The sequence below is a fragment of the Sinocyclocheilus rhinocerous genome, unplaced genomic scaffold, assembly GCF_001515625.1.
Source record: "Sinocyclocheilus rhinocerous isolate Xijiao unplaced genomic scaffold, SAMN03320098_v1.1 scaffold478, whole genome shotgun sequence".
NCBI classification, from domain to species: Eukaryota; Metazoa; Chordata; class Actinopteri; order Cypriniformes; family Cyprinidae; genus Sinocyclocheilus; species Sinocyclocheilus rhinocerous.
In genome coordinates this window covers 749165-767081 of record NW_015651483.1, presented here as the reverse complement: position 1 = coordinate 767081, position 17917 = coordinate 749165, and the positions used below count along the sequence as shown (strand labels likewise).

Here is a 17917-nt window from a genome sequence, read left to right as displayed (position 1 = left end):
TCCGGGCCGGAATGTGGGTCTCTGTTTTGGTTTGTGAAACCCACCCACTGCCAGTTTACCCAATTGTATTTCGACACCGCGGGTTGCCAGTTGGCGGAAAACACAGCGTATTTCATTTTATTCATCGTCATGTGCACTCGTCCCTGTTGGTGTCGTCAATCTGGCAACCTGCATGTGCGTCAAGTCTGAGGAGGAGGGGCCGGGTGAAAAAAACCCTCTGCAATATTTTGAATTTGGACTGCAATACCTAGTTCAACCGCTCGGTGTCAATCCTACATACAGCACCTTTAAAAGATATGTTACAGTAATACATTAGTAATTACAGTAACTAGGCCTACAGTTGTCACCTTAAAGTACACTTAAAATACTTAAATGACTTGATACTGACTTAAATTCCATAATGTTCATAATCATATCTTTCCGTGTGTTATCAAAAGTTGTGAAAACCACTAAGGAATGAAGAATAATAATTAGTAGAGAACTACTAGTAGGACATCTAGTGGTGATCATGTGAAGATGATCAGATTTATATTATTTTGTCTGGCTCGATCCAGAAATAGCCATAAATACATATTTCCAATATATAATTTTAATAAAGCGCGCACAAAAATTGCCTGCCATTGTGTGAGTGTGAATTTCCTTTCGTGCCATTCTGCACTTATAATAAGCGTAATCGCATCAAGCACATCACACTCCTCGTCCATGATTCTCTAGCCACTCCAACTTTCCAATAATTCCTACACACTAAAAGCTGCACGTATTGTCATATCACTAAGTCCTAACATGCACACTTGACAAGCTAGTTGATCAAATAAAAAACAACAACCGATTAACTATCAAAACTGCTTGGCTAACGCTATTTTTCCACTTGTCGGTGCTCTGTTGTTCTTTCATGTTAAGTCAAGGCAAATACGAATTATACTTTATTCAACAAGTACAATTGACCATGACATCCTCACCTTTTCTTATTCCAGAAAAGTCGTTCACCCAATGCCTAATGGAGTTGTACATGAATGTTTGGGTTGGGGTTGAGGGAAGGAGGCATGTCTGAACTAGTTGATGCATGAAATCCGCACCTAACTGGTGGGGTGAACTAATGAGCATTACCGTCTTGTCACTGTTTAGACAAAAAAGTGTCAAATTTCTAGACATCAATTTTTAATCACAGAAATACACAGAGAAAGAAAGGACACAGCCACATTAACATCAGGCTTTGAATGTATATAAACCTGGGTGACATCTGTGTTAAAGTAGAAGTTCATACCAAGTAAAAGTTGACCAAGAGGATAAATGTAGATGCTAAAAAGGGCCCTTAATTGATCCTTGAGGAACACCAGCTTGCACAACACCAATATCAGACCTGCAACCACCGACAGCTACAAACTGCTTTCGATCTAAAAGATAGGACTTAAACCAGCTTAGTGCAGTATCAGAAACACCAAAGACAGACTCTAAGTGAGTAAGTAAATTTGAATGATCAACAGTGTGTCGAAAGCGGCACTGAGATCAAGAAGAATCAAAATAGAAAGGCAGCCAGAATCAGTAGTGACCTTAACTAATGCCGTTTCAGTGCTGTGGAGTTTATGAAATCCCGGTTGAAGACTAATTAATTACCAAACATCAGATATCAGCTAATGAATGTCAATGCTCTGATATGTCTGATGCTGATACTTACACAATAGATCAAATATCCAAAGATGAACTAGCAAATATTAACACTTTTCATTATTGTCACTCAGAAATTTCTAGTAAAACAATTACAAAGAAACAGCAGGCAACACATTGAAGTGAATATGAAATAGTGTTTTTTTTCCCTGTAAAACCTACTACTCCAATAATTTGTTTTAGTCACAACTTCTAAAAATCTTTTTGTGTGAATGTGTAATCAGTCCTTTCCTCCTGTACTCAAATGCACCAGACTCATACTCAGCCTTCCCATTTACAGCGTGGGCTGATATGTCATAAGTGTCTAATAAACACAGTACTTAGGAATATAATTCCAGATACCAAAAAAAATGTCAAAGAATCATTCTTCAATAAATCATTTACTCCGTTCAAACCTTACTCCGTTCTCTGAATGATTCGTTCGTGACAGAGACGGTTCTCGGGTGATAACGTCTAATGCAGTACCTGATATCAAATTCAACCTTATTGCAAAGTGTTATAATTTAATGTGCTGCTTGTTAATGTAAAATGAACAGACCTACTGTATATCACCGAATCATTTATTCTGCAGGGTGATTTACACCACTAACACAAATATTTGCTACTCAAAAGTGTTACGGAGAGCCGTGAAAACATGAAGTGTCTAGTCTATCAAGCATTTTCCCATGAACACACTGTGCTACATGATATGGGGCCTGTCAAAAATGATGTATGCACCAAAATACAAGGGCAGAAAATTAATATTTTGGTACAAGCTTGAACAAAGTCTCAAAGGAAGGGTTGACAGATTATATTGAAACTACTACTTATATCAAAACGCCATTCTTAAATGGTTTTCCTTATATGTAAAAGTCTCACATCCTGCTCACACTACATAATAGAACCAGATTATGCGTTTTGTTATTTGTTCTATAACACAGGTTTCTTTTCATACAGATTAACCTGTCCCACACCTTCGTATGGAAAAATTTACAGCAATATAGGTTGCATCATAGGTTGCAAGTGGTGCAAGATATTTCTCTGAGCTTCAGAGCTTACTGTAAAACAGATATCACGCTGAAGAAAAGTGGAGTTTCCTGCTTTACAGTGCCAAAGACTTACTCACAAGATTAGATGTTCAAAGAAAAAAATAATTCAAAGACACAAAGCCATGATGTCTTCATATTTATTTAGAAAATACAATCACATTATGATGGATGTAGAGTATATTTTACATCACAAATATAATCAACAGTCATAGCAGGCACCACAATAAGCTTATGAATATCCCTTGTAAATTTGACATTGGTGAATGTAAATGGCCACTTTTCACTGCAGACTACTCAGCGATCAAATGTCAGATTGTGAAATAGCTGGTGAAGCCATTTAAAATGACCGTACACCCAAAACACGTGAATTAAATAAAAACGTCTTCCCTCTCTATCTCCTAAAGAAAAAATAACACACATGGTCCCTAGCAAACAACCATCACCAAAACAGCACAAAAGTTATTGCAATTTTAAAATAACATTATTGGTTGCCATCTCAATTGTGATATTGCACAAATGATCAAACGATTCACAAGAAATAACAGTTATTGCGAACGAAAAAGGTGCATATGGCTCTCTTAAAACAGTCAAAACGCCCACAACCTTCACCAGAAACTTATTACTGTGAATCATTTTGAGAGCATGTGCTGTCAGAGAAGAAATATTTCATATCAAAGAAAGAAGAAAAATCTCTAGATTTTTGGGGTGGATTTGTCGATATCTTTGATGCCACAGTACTTTAAAAGAGGAAGACCTATGACTGGATAAAGCTGACAGCCAGCTTGACAGTGTTTCAAAAGTCTCTTTCAACTGATCAACCAGCCTGAAAGGGTTGAACAGAATGTGAGAAATTCTCATTAAAAACACATGCAGACATACACATGCTGATTTAAAAAAAAAAAGAAAGAAACTGAAATGACAGAATTGACATCTGCCTGATACTGAGACTAAAGAGAAAAAAATGTGGAATGAAAATGAACTGGAAAAAAATACCCTATTATTATCACATATACAGTATAATGCATAATATGGAGAGACACTGTAAAATACAGAGTTATCAAACACTATATTGTCTATATATGTGACCCTGGACCACAAAACCAGTCATAAGGGTCAATGTTTCGAAATGGAGATTTATACATCATAACATTACTAATCAAAAATTAAGTTTTAATATATTTACAGTAGGAAATTTACAAAATATCTTTATGGAACATGATCTTTACTTAATATCCTAATGATTTTTGGCATAAAAGAAAAATCTATAATTTTGACCCATACAATGTATTTTTGGCTATTGCTACAAATATACCCCAGCGACTTAAGACTGGTTTTGTGGTCTAGGGTCACATATAATCTTTATTTTTCCTATTCAGTTCTTCTGCATAACCAGTGGAATGTAATAAGATGTAATATATATCTAAAAATATGTAGACACTTAGAAAGTATGGGTTTGGCTATTCCAGACATTTCTGTGAGGACAAATGTTAACTGTTGCCGCAATGTTGGAAGCCAATTTTCTATAATGTCAGTGCATGTGTAGCATTAAGACTGTGCTCAGTGGAATTAAAGGAATAGCCAAACCTGGTTATAAGAGCGTCCATATATTTTTGGCCATATAAACATACACGAAGAAGTAGTAGAATGACAAAGTTATTTTCAATTGTCAACAACTAAGTCTCAAAATTGTAAAAAGTCCATGCAAAAACACAAATGGGAAAGTCACCCCTCCCCCCCTTTTCTTACTCACTTAATTGAGATAGTATGATACCATGATTAGTAATATTATCAGAATACTTCTTAGTCCAGTCTGAGAGTGACAACTCAGCAGAACTTTAGTCAAAATTATGGCCAACGTGGTGCAATTTACACCTGCTTAATGCTACCAAATGGTCATTATGACAGGTTCTCCTGTGATATATGGCAACAATTTGCAGCATATCATGTGATTTATGACTCTATAATTACAGCTGTGGCTTTAACCCAATTAAAAAACAGCAAATTTGAATAAGACCGTAGCAAAATACAGCAAACTTCTACAGACCAATAAGACTGCGTCAAAAAGTACAATAAAGTTTAACAGTGATTAACACGGTCACAAAAAAAGCACAGAAAAATAAACAATTTCACTCTTTTGAGACACAAACACAGAACAGAGCTTTAAAACACACAAAAGACTTTTTCAGAGGATAGATATCAGTGTAATGAGGAACCCTATACAACCCTTCAGAGGTAACAGAACTACTCCCCTGTGAATGTCTATTGAGGACGCCGCATACCCTAAAGGTATTAGATCTGCACTGAAATTTCAAATCCTCTTCCCTTGTTTAATTAAATATTCATTCATGAAGAGCTTTTCATGTTAATTAGAGATCTGGCTGGTTTTTAATTAAAATGGAAGCCAAATCTTCAAGACGATGCCTAGTGTTGCAGGTGTTATAAAAATGTAGTATCACAATGGTGAGGTTTTATTCTGTAATCAAGGACAGAATGTTAGAAGCCAGAGGTCGCCTCATCCATCCTCCTTTGATAAGGACCAATCCTCAAAAGAGCAGAACAGGATTGGCAGCTGATTCATTAAGACTGGAATAATCTATCACAGTACTGACTGAAGAAGTAGAGAAATAACTTCAAGTGATGGAAAACAAGTGAAACCTGTTTACACTTCTCCAACATAAACTCATTTATCTGTTCAATATGATCTAATGTGAACCTAAAACCTGGGATATTACTGGCAGAAGATATGTGACTTTACATTCAAGAAAACGTGATAAACTCATGCACATAAAGCAACTTGACAGACATTAAGGAATTATTACCAGCATACTGGCAGCAAACAAATGTGTCTAGATCCTCAAATAATGGGGACCTCAGTCTTAGCTTCTCATTGAAGCTGTCCAATCGTGCTTTGCAACATGACTGGAGACAACCAGAGCATCTCAACCAAATTATACTGCCAGTAGCCCATGAGGAAGCCAAACGTGACATCCGTCACGTGATGGCGTCCAAGGAGAACTCTAGAAAAACCAACAAATGTGGCCCAGAGCAGGACAAGAACGCGGAGTGGGGCCGCCAGAACCAGATGGGCCAATAGAAAGCGGGCACACATTGCAGCACGTGTGGCATGGCCTGATGGGAAGGAATAGCCGTCCACAGAGAACGTGGCAAACATGTCCATACGGTTATGGGCAGGACGTCGCCGCCGTACTACAGCTTTCATCACGCCGACCAGGACCAGGTCCAGAACCAAGGCTGAAAAATAAATTATGAAAACGTAAGTCAGGCGAACTTGTATCCAACCTAAATATAAAAGGGATAGTTCACCCAAAAATTGTAATTACCCCATGATTTACTCGCCCTCAAGTCAGTGTACATGACTTTCTTCTTTCAGACAAATACAATTGAAGTTATATAAAAAAAAAAATGTCCCGGCTCATCCAAGCTTTGTAATGGCAGTGAATGGTAGTCAAGATTTTGAAGCAAAATAAAGTGCATAAATCTATTATAAAAAGTGCTCCACATGGCTCGGGGGAGTTAATAAAAGCCTTCTGAAGTGAATTGATGCATTTGTGTAAGAAAACTATCCATATTTAAAACTTTATAAACTTTAATGTCTAGCTTTCGCTAACCGTCGTACGCATGTTCACAAGAGAGTGGCGTTCCATCGGATGACGTAGGACTAGGGCTGTGCAATTAATCGCATGTGATTGACAATCGCATGCGATTAATTGCACAGCCCTAAGTAGGACGTAGGTGTAGCGAAAGCTCCGGTGAGAAGTGACGAACATAGAGCAAAACAAAACATTGGTCACAAATTCAAAGTACAAAACGAGGATTTGTAAAGAAAAATGTTGGAAGATTTCGATATAAACCAAGAGGAAACTGGTTTTCCTTTGCTGTAAACAAAACTTGGTTCTCGCGATACTAGCTTATGCCACTCTCTCATGAATGTGCATACAACAGTTGGCGGAAGCTAGAGATTATGGTTTATAAAGTTTTAAATATGGATATTTTTCTTACACAAATGCATCGATTCACTTCAGAAGGCCTTTATTAACCCCCTGGAGCCGCATGGAGCACTTTTTATGATGGATGAACGCACTTTCTTTTGTTTCAAAATCTCGACTCCTATTCACTGACATTATAAAGCTTGGAAGAGCCAGGACATTTTTTTTTAATACAACTTTGTATTCGTCTGAAGGAAGAAAATCATAGCTAGGATGGCTTGAGGGTGAGTAAATCATGGGGTAATTTTCATTTTTGGGTGAACTATCCCTTTAAGGCCAGTTCACACTGCATCAACAGACGCAGACCTAGCCAAGAGTCATGAGATTGCAACCAGAAAAACAAATGCAGATCAACGGCTACAGATGTTGAAAGGAGTAATGCACTGATCCAACAAAACCTGATTTACATGTTTGTTGCCGTTTGTCTCCATCTGTCATGCAATGTGAATTGGCCTTTATAGGATGCCTTAATAAAACGTGTTTGAAAATGTGTTTGTAGCTATGTCACATACACATTTGCATTAAGCCCACCTAATAGCTGCTTTGGACTGTTCTCAAAGAATAGTTGGGTAAGCGATTTTGCTAAGTTAAGGAGATGCTGCAAGGCCAAAAAGCATTGTATGATCCTCCAATACTAATGCCACAGTTAGCATATATAATCCTGTTTACAGCTGCTCATGAAGCCGTGGGAACTGAAATCTGATAATGGTAAGGAGCATTACATTTTCAACACACATTCTAAATGGCTGACCAATCACAACACACTGGGCCAGCTGACCAACCAGAGCAGACTGGGCTTTTCAGAAAGGCGGCCTTTAAAGAGACCAAAAGCATTTCAGGCAGTGGGAGTTTCTGGCACTTTCTTTTAATGCAAACCAATTCTTAGAGCAAATGTATCACTTGTGTTTTATAGGTTTACAGCCCCACTTGCAGTAGGTCCTGTTGATGGGAACCATTTCACCAATCATGGTCAACTACAACTGGTCACACAGAAAACATTTTTCCACAGTGATGAGTGGAACGATCTTTTCAGAATACTGTATGATTGATTACAGCTGCATCTGAACACAAGGCATTGTGATTAAAAATTAAATGTTAAAAATTAAATGTAAAAGATGTTAAATTGGGCGAAGACGTTACAAATCACCTCTGGAAACAGACCAAACACTGTTTCATTAACAAGCTGAATAGGCCATGCATCCAGTTCAAAGTAGTTTTTAAAAATGTCAACATTAATGACTGGGATGTCAAAGTAACAGGGTGTCAGTGGAACGACACAGCTGCTGTAGTGGGATTAGTGAGTGAGTGATTATCGCTCCATTTTTCCTCTGGAAATACCGCAGAGAATCATGATAAATATGTCTGGATCTCTCTGCAGCAACAAACAAGAAGCCTGTTGCATTTTAAACGGGTTGCCAATAAGCCACATCAATAATGGAAAGCTAAACTGAATTGAAACATGATTCAACTGCAGGAACACCAGGCACTGAAAACATCTGAATAAAAGAGAGGTCTAAAAGAAAAAGATGAGGGATGCGTCATATGGAAAGTGGAAGGAGATGAAGGTGGCTATGATATGCGTCCTTGCATCATGGAAGAGAATGAGCCTGAAATAGAGCCAGAAAGAGTGGCGAAAATATATAAGAAATCAAAATATGAAGCCAGCCTATAAGATTGATATTAGCTGACTAAACAAAAATTTCTAATAAGTTTTTCGTATGACAGTTTCAGAGAATTAATAAGGTATGAGGTTTAAATTAGCCTATGTGAAATTTCATGACGTTCATGTTTTGTAGTAGAAAAAATTATATACGTCAGGGGTGAATTCGAAAGCTGTTTTTTTAAAAATTTTTATTAAACCCAAGAGATTAGTGGCTAAATTATTTAAAAATTGAGAAATATCATGCAGACACTATTCTGTTACAATGCAAGTCTATGATGCAAGGCAGTGCAGCAAGAATAAACATTAAAATACAGTTTCCAAAGTATAGCCACAAGACTTCACAATACATCACATGGATTTTGTTCACCAACATTTTCTCTGCAAAATTGTATCTGTTTTTAACCTCCGTCCTTTTTAACCTCCGTTTTACTCCTTAAAAGTAAAGGACTGTTTCCTGAAAAATCCACTTAAAGGAATGACACACTCATAATATCCAGAAGTTCATCCATGCAGCACCATCCAAAAATACTATTTAGATTTTACAGCACAAAAAAAAACACATTTTGTACAGAAGAATAAATAAAAGTCTTTTAACAAAAGCAACACATTACTTTTTACCACGAGGAACGTCTTCCCATATTGACCTACATTGCAAGAGCAACATTGCATGTCTGAGTGGTGTCTATATGGCAGGGGTTTTCAATGTGGGGCCCAGGCAATTACAGCGGGCCGCAATAGAGTGCAATGGGGTCTGTGTAAAAATCAGTGTTACCAGGAAAAAAAATAAAAATGAAAAAAATATAATAAAGATTTGTCTAAAGAAATACATTTTATTAAAATAAAACATATATTAAAATAAAGCAAAACAAAATTACTAATTTTAAAAATAATACATTTAAATAAAATAAATCAATTGATTAAAATAAACGTGATTGACTAAATAAAAACTATTTTTTAAATAATTGAAGTAAATAAATGCCTTGATTTACTACTTAATACATCTAACAGCATAGTGCCATTTTGTACTATTTCTACTGTAACGTAATCAAAACTAAATATTTTACAAATAATATTTTACAATAATTTATTATATTAATTTTTCACAGTAATAATAATAATATGTAGGCCCTAGCCTTTGACATTTAAGGATGGGGTGCCTTGCATGAAGACGATCATATTTGGGGCTCAGGGGGCATCTGAAAGATCGAACACCCCTGTTCTATGGTAAACTCATTTTAAATCCGACCACTTCATTAGTAAGCAGCAGTTAAAGCGCATTACCCATGAGCAGGTTCAGCATGACCTCCTGACCGGCGGCGCTGTCGCTTTTGTATAGGCAGTAGGCGGCACCGGCAAGCCACGGGATCCCGTGTCCGGAGATCTCGACGAGCTTCATGAGCGGCCGCACGCTGCCCCAGGACGCGTCCTCACAGGCGCACACCCCGAGGCGCTTCGACAGCCACAGGTCGATGGCCAGCAGAGAGCTGAGCGCGATCCCAATGAAGGACGGGTTCAGTTTCATACAGTCTTCCTCCGGTAACTGCTGCCCGCCGGTGGAGGATGTGGACGAACCCGAGCCGCGTCGCCGGCTGGGGCTCTCAGATGCTCGGAGCCGGGCCGCGGTGGGATCGGAGCCCTGCCTCTGCAGCAGGTGCGGCGGGGGAGTCCGGCTCAGAGAGACGAACTCGTAGCGCCCGTTTCCACCGGCGCACGGAACACTGCCGCTGCGCGCCGCGCTGCTCCGCGCTTTGGGAGAAGGCATTTTACTTCACTAATGCCAAGACAGGCTAGTCCGATATTATTGGAATGTCTTCTGTGTTATAATATAGCTTTTGGATCTGTCTTTTTCAGGTCGTAGTCTTACAGGTGATAACAGAGAACTGGTCTTACTGGACTACCGTGCAGCGCCATCTTTGAAAAGCAGCTCTCTGCGCAATGCACACTGGGGAAAAAAATGGTAACGTTATTCTTCAGCCATGTGACTACATTACAAAATAAGTTAACATAGTAATTACGTCAAATAACAATGAAGTACTATAATACAAAAGTGGATTAAAAACAGTACAAAAACGTATGATAGGTTTTAGATTTATTTGAATAAAATATTGAAATGTTGTTCCACATCATCAGGTCACTCACATTCATGCAAGTACAGATCACTGCATAATTTGTTGAGTATTTGTGTCTTGTGCTTTACCTGACATACGATATTAGAATAAATGTTAGTTATTAAAAATACAAACAAGTAATTAATGCAATGGTATTTAAGTATGAACAGCATGTCAAAATTATTATAATAAACGCAAGGTAAAAATCAACATGAAGAAAGAAGCTGTTTGATATTTTAACTAAATTATATATATATATAGGATTAATAAATAAACTGACATGCAGAAGGCGAGATTTGTCATTGGTAAGGTTCTACTACATCAGTTGTGGTTTCTTCCATGTGCAATGATAAAATATTGAATAAAGCAGAAAACATAATTGCATTTTTCTACATTCTTTTGATTAAAAAGTCTTGCAGAAAAATGCAGTTACGTCTTATCTGCTCAATGCAATATTTTATTTATGATGTAGAGACATTAAAAATTATTTTTAAAACCCAGTTTTCTCAAGTTCTTCGCGTTTTTTACAGTCTATGGTTCTTCGTTTAATCTTTGAACTCTGAGAGGTGGCGGCGTTTCGTCCAATCAGAAGCATCGCCCCGCCCACCTCTGTCTTCCTGATACATATAAACCTCCATTCCATGGTCGCACGTGCCGACTATAACGCAAAAGTCCAAAGGAGAACAGTCATGCCTGGAATTCTGTTGGGAGACGTGTTACCTAACTTTGAAGCAGAGACTACAATCGGCAAGATCAAATTTCATGAATTCTTGGGAAATTCGTAAGTAGCTAAATAGATTAATTTTGTTTCTGAGCGAGCAGGCCTAATCGGACACGATCTATCTGCGTTTATTGTGGTTTGACACATTTACGCATGATCATTAGGTAGCTGATGTGCGACATTAACATGACCGATACCTTACCAATATAACTGCTTGTGATGTGGCATATAGCGGCTTACATCCGCTTTTCTATGTCGAGCGTTATACTTAAACGGAATACACTCATTGAATAATGTTATTAGCAATATTTTTTATCTTAAAAACAAAATAAGTATTATTTCTTATTGCAGCAGAGTTGGCTTAAAGGGAGTCTGAAAGACCCTTAATGCTAAGTTTAAGCCATAAGAAATCTGCAGTCAGGAAGCTTTAGGAATCTATGCTAGTGCAAACCCTGGTTTTATTGCATGGAGTGACATTGCTGCACAGGAATGCACTCAGTATAATAGAACAAACAAACCGTTGTAGAATTCATAACTAGTATATTATGTAAATGCAAATGTATTTTAAAAAGGGTGCCACATATGAGGTCAAATCAAGAACCTTAAATTAAACAAAACGCAAATTTCTCAAAGTTATGTCAGTGTTCTCTTTAAACCAGCTTTGTACAATTTGTGTACAAAGTGTTTGGGATGGGGTGTAAAATGTGCCTAGTCATTATGGCCGCTAGATTAACAAGGCCAGTATTGTTGCGGTTTTTGGCAAGAGTGTAAAGTGTTTGGAAGTCCACCCATATTGTGCCAAAATTATTTTATTTCATTTCATTTAAAATGTGATGTCTTAAGGTTTAGATTTTAAATTCAAGTCAGTTTTATTTGTGTAGCACAATACACATAGTTTCAAAGCCACTTTACAGAAACTCCTTGTTAATGTTTATAATATCTTAATATGTTCATACTTTGTTGCATTTAAAACTTAAAGCTTAAAACTGTGCAATAATATAGCTAACATTTTGCGACCATGTAAACAATCAGACCCAAAATTTTGATATAGTATTTATTGCTTTGCATAAGAGTACTATATGGATGCAGGTAATTTTGGATTTACTATATATCCAACTTTAAATATATTTATGGGTGATAATATATTTTAAATTTTGCTGTGTAGTGTATATAGTCTAATCATGCTTAAATTTACATGATGCACTTATGGAATATAATGGGCATCTACAACCCATGTACGTGTGTCCAGTAGTGTATACATGGTATAACCTGTTTTAAATTGAAACAAACAAAAAAAAAAACGTGAAAGCAGTATGAGCTGTTTATTTACCGCGTCATCTTTTCATAGCGGAGTGGAAAAGTTTTGCTAAGCAGGCTGAGGTCAATGAACTGACCTGAAAAAAAAGTTGCATTCTTAATATACAGTTGTGTAACTGTCCTCATTTGTCCCTTAATGCATTATCTAACAGAAGGGGGCCTGACTGTGGCCCTCATTTCAAGCCAAACTTCCTCGACAGTGTGTCTAGGAGGTTCTTCCCACAGCGGAAGATGCTGAAATTGAAGCGTGTAGCAGATGTCGTGATAAATAAGAGAGTGTTTGGCAACCCTTCCTTCTGCATTTCCCAACTGTGTAAAAACAAGTTTCACAAAACCTTCTTGTTTTTGACCATTTTAAAGTGTCCCCTTTCAAACTTGTCTTCCAATTTACGTTGTGAAAACAGTTTGCAAGTGTTTGAGTTTCCTTTCATTGTGGCGATCATGTGACGTGACATCCAAAGAGTTTGGCGTTGTTTCTTTAACCGCAGTCGAAACCGCTGTTGGCCTTTGAATGAGAAATGCTGCTCTGTGCATTTCTACTAAACAATACTGAAAATCTTTTGGGCTGAATGGAGATAATGTTATATTTATCTAGCTAATGGGAGATTCCCAGAACTTCCCAGATATATAAAGAGACTGTTTTCAGACGTGCTCAAATTCATGTCTCCAGGGAGTGAATGATTCTTTTCCTTATAACTTGGAAAAACATGTGACCTGGTTACACAATATGACTAATTGTCTCTACACCCAGATGGTTTCCTGACACAACTGTTTTGTAATCTGCCACTTGTTACTTATCTAGTACAGAAACAAGCATGAATTTGTAATCAATTACCATTTAATCTGAATCTCCCATTATCTGTTGCTCTTTTTATTAAATGGGTAATTTAGTGCTGGCAAGAATCTGCTTTTTAACTGGTGGTGATGCAGTATATTACTAAAGAGAAAAAGGGTTGTGCTGTTCCTTTTTATCTAAAAGGTAGGAAGAATTGAATGCCTGTAACACACTGGGCTTGATCCAACTGTCTGTGAGGTGGGATACAAAACTGCAGAATTATGATCTGACGATTCTTTCACAAAGTCCTGGAGCTGTCAAAAGTTGTCCATTTACATATACTAAATTATTTTTATTTTTTCCTCTTTAGATGGGGTATCTTGTTCTCTCACCCACGTGACTTCACTCCAGTATGCACGACTGAGCTAGCCCGCACTGCGAAGCTTCACGATGAGTTTAAGAAACGTGACGTGAAGATGATCGCACTGTCCATTGACAGCGTGGAGGACCACCGCAAATGGAGTGAGGTCTGCAGATTACACGCGTACATCCTACAAAAGAAATATTGAACTCTTATTATAATATTGACATTATTAATTTGTAAATCTTAATTTTTTTTCTAGTATTTTAATGTTAATAAAATACTATTAAATGTGTCATATTTAAAAATAAAATTTGGTCCTATATCTGTTGCAGAAATTGCCTCCTGCAATTTTTATTGCTTCATTATACTAATTATTTTTTATGTCCTAACCTAAATCCCATGTACACTACTGTTGAAAAGTTTGAGGTTTGGAGTTTTAATTTTTAATTTTTTTTAATTTTTTGTAAATAAAGGAAATGAATAGTTGTATTCATCAAGGATGCATGACATTGATCAAAAGTGATAGTAAATATATTTATAATATTTCAAATGTAAGCTGTTCTCTTGAACCTTCTATTCTTCAAAGAATCCTGAATAAAATGCATCACTCTTTTCACAAAAATATTAAGCAGCACAACTGATTTCAAAGTTGATAATAAGAAATGTTTGAAATGTCTCGAGCAGCAAATCAGCATATTAGAATGATTTCTGAAGGATCATGTGACACTGGAGTAATGATGCTGAAAATTCAGCTATACATCACAGGAATAGATTTTAAAATTAAAATTAAATTAAATCACTAAATTGCATTAAATTGTAATACCATTTCACAATATTATTGTTTTTACTTTATTTGTAATCAAATAAATGCAGTTACTTTGTAAGACTTCTTTCAAGAACATCAAAAATCATACCAACCACAAACTTATGAACCGTAGTGTACACTGATGAAATTGTATGATACTCATAAACGGACACTTAAGAGGTCACATGGGCCTCCCTTTCTTAACTCCATTCTCTGATGCTGCATTGTTTTGGGATTCACTTAAACATCTAATCATTGGCCTGTAGCTCTTAGAAACGCACACAGAGGACTTCTCTGATTGGTTCTTACTTTAATCCCGAGAGGTGACTCTCTCTGATACTCTCCCTGAAATTCTCACTGAACAGTTTAACAAAAGGGCTGATTACATGTTACAAGACATCTGGCTTCCCAAGGGTCTGAACTTGGCCAAACGTTTCATAATAACTCTAGAAAATGCATTAAGAACTAGTTTGTAAAGCGTTGAGGCACACAGCTTTGCTGCTGCTGCTGTTATTTTACGGTCTGACGGTTTTAATGCTAACTCTTTTACTGAATATAAAGACATACTTTCACACCCACATGTGCCTTTGGCTGAACTCTTGTTTTCAAATTCATGTGAATGTTGCAGACACCCGGTTCCCACAAGACAATGTGTTTTGTGCGATGTTAGTCACTGGTAAACCACTACACTCTTTACTCGTATACGAATATCCAGATGTATACATATACTGTAATGCTCGTAATTGTAAAGCATAAAATTAAACCAATATTTTCCATTATTTATGGCTTTGAATTTGTAAAGGAGTTTTTATATTTACTAAAAAAAGTTTTAATTTACTGTTTCTTCCAACAAGGCTTCACAAGTAAGGATGACTGACTGAAATCTGCAAAAACAGTGAATATGACTTCATAGTTCTGTATCTTTTGCTCTCTCTAGGACATAGTGTCGTTTAACCAAGACAAAGCCTGCTGTCCCGTGCCTTTTCCCATCATAGCAGATGACAAGAGGGAGTTATCGGTCTTACTGGGGATGCTGGACCCTGATGAGAGGGATAAAGATGGGATGCCCCTCACTGCCCGCTGTGTGAGTTTCCATCGCAACCATGCTTTAATTGTTCTCAACAGGGTTATTGAAGTGAACAAACTCAAAAACCAGTTTTTTTTTTGTTACTTGAAATGAAATTAATGTTAAATTAATTGAAATCTAAAATTAACTAATTTTATTTCAGCTAATTGCCAAAGCAACACTTCTAATTTTCATTTAGTTATATACTAAAATAACTAAATATAGAAATTAATCATTTTATATAGATTTTAAAACTAATATAAATGCATACAAAAATAAATATTGTGCTGACACATAATCTGCTTGTAATATTTATTGAAATTTTTTTTTACAAATAAATCATTTATAATATGTATTTTAATATTAATATTAAATTTATAATACTTTTAATATAATATAATATTTAGTCCTATATCTGTGATACCATGAATTTTTTTTTTAAGGGGATGTTATCAAAGTTGCAGAAATTGCATTCTGAAAATATTTTCATTGCTTTATTATACTAATTATTTTATATTTCCTAACCTAAATTTCGTATGCACTACTGTTCAAAAAGGAGTTAATGCTGTTGAAAAGAAAAAATGTGAACTGAAATAAAATCTAAAGTAAACTAATTTTATTATAATTATTTTGGCTAGTTGCCAAGGCAGCATTTCTTATTTCCATGTAGTTATGTACCAAAATAACTAAAACAAAAACCGAAATAAAAAAAATTACTATGTAGACATTTTAAAACTAATAATAATGACAAAACTGCACAACAAAGTGACTTAAAAAATTTAACTAAAGTAAAAATAGAACATATAAAAATAAAAACTAATTTAAAATATTACAATTCTAGAGCTGTAACAGCATCTCAATGTTACTAAAATAACACTGGTTCTTAATCAGGGGGTCCCAATAAGTCTTAATTTGTATTTAATTATATTAAAGGGGTCATATGATGCGATTTAAAGTTTTCCTTTCTCTTTGGAGTGTTACAAACTCTTGGTGCACAAAGAAGATCTGTAAAGTTGCAAAGACTAAAGTCTCAAATCCAAAGAGATATTCTTTATCTGTGCTGGTCGCTGAGGGAATACATCAACTTTCACCGTGGACGAAGCGGAGTCCAGCCCGGGGTCGTCACATGTTGTTGCCGCAAGCCCTCCGGACGCTCCTTCGTCGAATCCACCAGCCGCGCCATTCTCAAGCCCGCCCGCCGATGCTCACTCAAGCTGGCTGCCGCTCACTCTAGCCGCCGTGTGTTTCGTTGTGAAAGTGAAACTACTTTTTTTGGCTTTCCAAAAGAGGACATGACTAGAAATCAGTGGTTAAGTTGTATTTACAACACTGTTCCAGAACAGTTCAACCCAAATATTCAGATGTGTGCAGTACATTTTATGGAGGACCGTGTCCTGGTCCTGGTAGAGTAGACTACAATGCCGGCTGTTCTGACTCTCAGACTGTAAGTACGTTTTTTATATTTAAAGAGTTTTTATATTTTATATATTTAAAGCGAGTTTTTTTGGCAGTGTAGAGTAGGGCTTGTTGTTTGTCATTTCTCCGATCACAAATGCAGACATGGTTTTATGTTTACGCGGCGCGATGCAATGCAACGCAATGCGTAAAAAGACAGTATAAGTCATTATAATCAGTAATTGTCCTCACTGGATGCAACAAATGCCTCGTTTATAATGGGTTTTAATGTTTTTGTCTCGTCGCTCCGGCCAGGACACGGCATCAACAGTATGTGAGGGGCTTAACATTTCCGTCTCACGCTTGAGGTATTCGGCCAATCACAATGCAGTGGATAGCTGGCCAATCAGAGCACACCTTTTTTTTCAGACCGATTAGCTTTGTAAAAATCGACACATTTCAGAAAGGTGGGGCATAGAGGAGAAACAATAATGTACAGTATGTGGAAAATAATGTGTTTTTTGAACTTTAAAGGTGTGGTAAGTGATTTTTGATAGCCAATGTTGACATTTGAAATCACCAAAACAAACACGCCTCTACCCCGAAAGGGTCTTGCCCCTATTTTGATAGCTCCGCCCCACACATACGTACGCAACCCAGGCAACGATTAGTTCTGTGAAACAAAGCAAAACCAATGTTACACCGTGTCTACACCGGACGCGAGTGGTGTGGAGCGACAAAATACTATGATACTCATTATACTACTCGTATACATATCTATGGTCTACACTGGATGCAGCGCAGCACGACACGACAAATCCCTGACAGAAAACTGCTGCTGCGTTCTATTTATGACGTATTGACACAAATTTCAAATGATTTTCAACAGTCGCTTTGTCGCGTCCAGTGTACTAGACGGACTTTAGCTGTTGCGGCGCAGACACCGTGTTACTCACCTATCAAGAAGAAACAAAGCAACCTCGGCGTCCGATCGCAGGCCTCC

At 36.9% G+C, this 17917-nt stretch overlaps 2 protein-coding genes across 3 annotated transcripts in view; one reads left to right on the top strand and one right to left on the bottom strand.

Moving 5' to 3' along the window:
- LOC107712867 (phospholipid phosphatase 6) overlaps positions 1-10314 on the bottom strand; it is a 30976-nt gene extending 20662 nt beyond the window's left edge. The window contains exons 1-2 of one of the 2 annotated variants that reach the window (XR_001636838.1): positions 9645-10314; positions 4465-5945 (exon numbers count right to left, since the gene is read on the bottom strand). Coding sequence is in view for 1 of the 2 variants with exons in the window: in XM_016518235.1 (XP_016373721.1) it covers positions 5578-5945; positions 9645-10125 (849 nt within the window). In the remaining variant the exon portion in view is untranslated. Of the gene's footprint in view, positions 1-4206; positions 5946-9644 lie in introns of those variants that run through there. The other variant, XM_016518235.1, reaches the window with a different exon arrangement.
- A 788-nt stretch (positions 10315-11102) lies between these two features.
- LOC107712864 (peroxiredoxin-6-like) overlaps positions 11103-17917 on the top strand; it is an 8856-nt gene continuing 2041 nt past the window's right edge. The window contains exons 1-3 of the mRNA XM_016518229.1: positions 11103-11252; positions 13655-13811; positions 15391-15537. Coding sequence (XP_016373715.1) covers positions 11113-11252; positions 13655-13811; positions 15391-15537 — 444 coding nt within the window. The 5' untranslated portion in view covers positions 11103-11112. The remainder of the gene's footprint in view (positions 11253-13654; positions 13812-15390; positions 15538-17917) is intronic.